General features: G+C 38.5%; 1 protein-coding gene across 1 annotated transcript in view; it reads left to right on the top strand.

Annotated features, from left to right (window-relative positions):
- The window catches only part of LOC105627400 (sulfhydryl oxidase 2-like), an 8,518-nt gene extending 6,821 nt beyond the window's left edge, over window positions 1-1,697 (top strand). Inside the window, 2 exon segments of the mRNA XM_012208682.1 lie at window positions 276-1,669; window positions 1,672-1,697. Of these exon segments, the coding sequence (XP_012064072.1) occupies window positions 276-1,669; window positions 1,672-1,697 (1,420 nt within the window).
- Window positions 1,698-2,056: the final 359 nt, after the last annotated feature.

Genomic DNA, 2,056 nt, shown 5'->3' with positions numbered 1-2,056 from the left:
GTGTGTGTGTGTGTGTGTGTGTGTGTGTGTGTGTGTGTGTGTGTGTGTGTGTGTGTGTGTGTGTGTGTGTGTGTATATAAAATAATAAAATAATAATAAATAAAATATATTATTAATAAATAATGTTTTAAATAAAAAAATTCTAGAAAAATTATCAACTATTTTGATAATAAGGATTAAATAAAATTTTTTTGTAAACTATTGTATTTAAATGCCTTATTTGTTATTTACGCACTCTATTTTTACGTTACAAAGATACTTTAATTTGTTCATAGGAATGTTGAAATAACGGACATATGGAAAACAGCATCTAACAATGTAAAGCATTTCTTCCTGATTTTTGAGAGCACGGGTTCACACTTAGGCGCAGAAGTCATTCTTGATTTACATAAAATCAGCAGCTTGCAGATACGTAGAGTGACTTCGGACAACGAACTATTATGCGTAATGAATAAAGTTACCAAATTCCCAACTTTGATAGCCTTTGGGCGCAATGAATCACAGAGGATTATCAGCGTAAGAATACCGACGAGACAGGGAATTCGGCAAGCTATCAAAGATTATGTAATCGCGAGAGGAGTGAATATCGACGAGATTACAACAGTGTCCCATAATACCGTGCACGTTGTGGAAATCACACATCAAACAACAATCGCAACGATTATAAAGAATCACCAAATGATAGAGGAACAATTACAATCGTCGAAAAACACCAATGATTATTTATATCAAATTGATCTAGAGAATGCGCTACGTTATTCAATCAATCACGAGATATCATTGATGAAGTCAATAGACGATGAGAAAATGAAGGCATTACGGGAATATCTTGTGGTGTTAGCGACGTATTTTCCTCTGCGACGTAATAACATATATTTGGAGGTGATACGCGACGTTGTCGAGAAGAAGAATGCTATGACTGGCGAAGAGTTCAGCCAACTAGCGAAGACGACGGAGGAAGAAATGTCGCCGGTATACTCGGGAGCGCCCCATCAATGGATAGGCTGTAAGGGAAGTATGGATTTATATCGCGGATATCCTTGCGGATTGTGGACCATGTTTCATATGCTGACTGTAAATTTCGCGTTAGAACGCAACAAAGATGTTACTCAGACTTTCTCACGGGATCCTACGGCAGTGCTACGGGCGATGCATAGCTATATTGGAACCTTCTTCGGTTGCGCTGACTGTGCTGCGCATTTTCTGGAGATGGCCGACAAAAACAAGATATTCGACGTGCGTAGCAAAGATGAAGCAGTGCTCTGGTTGTGGCAGGCACACAATCGGGTAAACGCCCGATTGTCAGGCGACGATACGGAGGATCCCGAGCACAAAAAGATACAATATCCTGCGGCTGAGCATTGCCCGGTATGCAGATACGTTAACAATAGCTGGAATGAGGAGGAGGTTTTACGTTATCTAAAAGTCAAATATGGCTATAATAGCATCAAGTTCGATGAAATTAGCGCTTCTGAAGTAGATGTGACTAATGGCAACGATTCAAGAACGAGGCTAGAAAGACTCGACAAAGAAACGAAGCGCGCCACGGCTTTTGGTTGGGACTTGAACATATTCGATATCAGCATCTGTGTGGTGTTATACGTTACCTCTGCCGCAATACTCGTATTAGTATGCATCAAGTTCGCCGTTAAAAGGACATATAAGAAAAAAATCACAATCTACTGTCCAAAGTATAATCTTTTTTTCTTATACTTTGCACTCTATGCGTATAATCGTGTAACGTGTTTCTGGACCAGCAAGTATCATTCAGACACTCAAGTTCCAAGATAACTCTTAAATTTCAAATTCTTAGGTTGTGATATCTTTCTATAGTTATAATAATCATTCCAATGGCAACGAAAGTCGAATTTGTATTCGGGCGAATGCAATTCAAGAATTTTTCTGAACTAAACAGATAGCGCCAATAGCGAAACAAATATAATAGTATCGATGATAAGAAACCGATTAAATCAAAATGGATTTAAGCTCTAAAATATAAATTCAAAACACACACACACACACACACACACACACACACACACTCTCTCTCTCTCTC

This window comes from Atta cephalotes, assembly GCF_000143395.1.
Source record: "Atta cephalotes unplaced genomic scaffold scaffold00009, whole genome shotgun sequence".
NCBI classification, from domain to species: domain Eukaryota; kingdom Metazoa; phylum Arthropoda; class Insecta; order Hymenoptera; family Formicidae; genus Atta; species Atta cephalotes.
The sequence above is the reverse complement of the archived record's forward strand: the minus strand, read 5'-3'. Positions and strand labels throughout refer to the sequence as shown.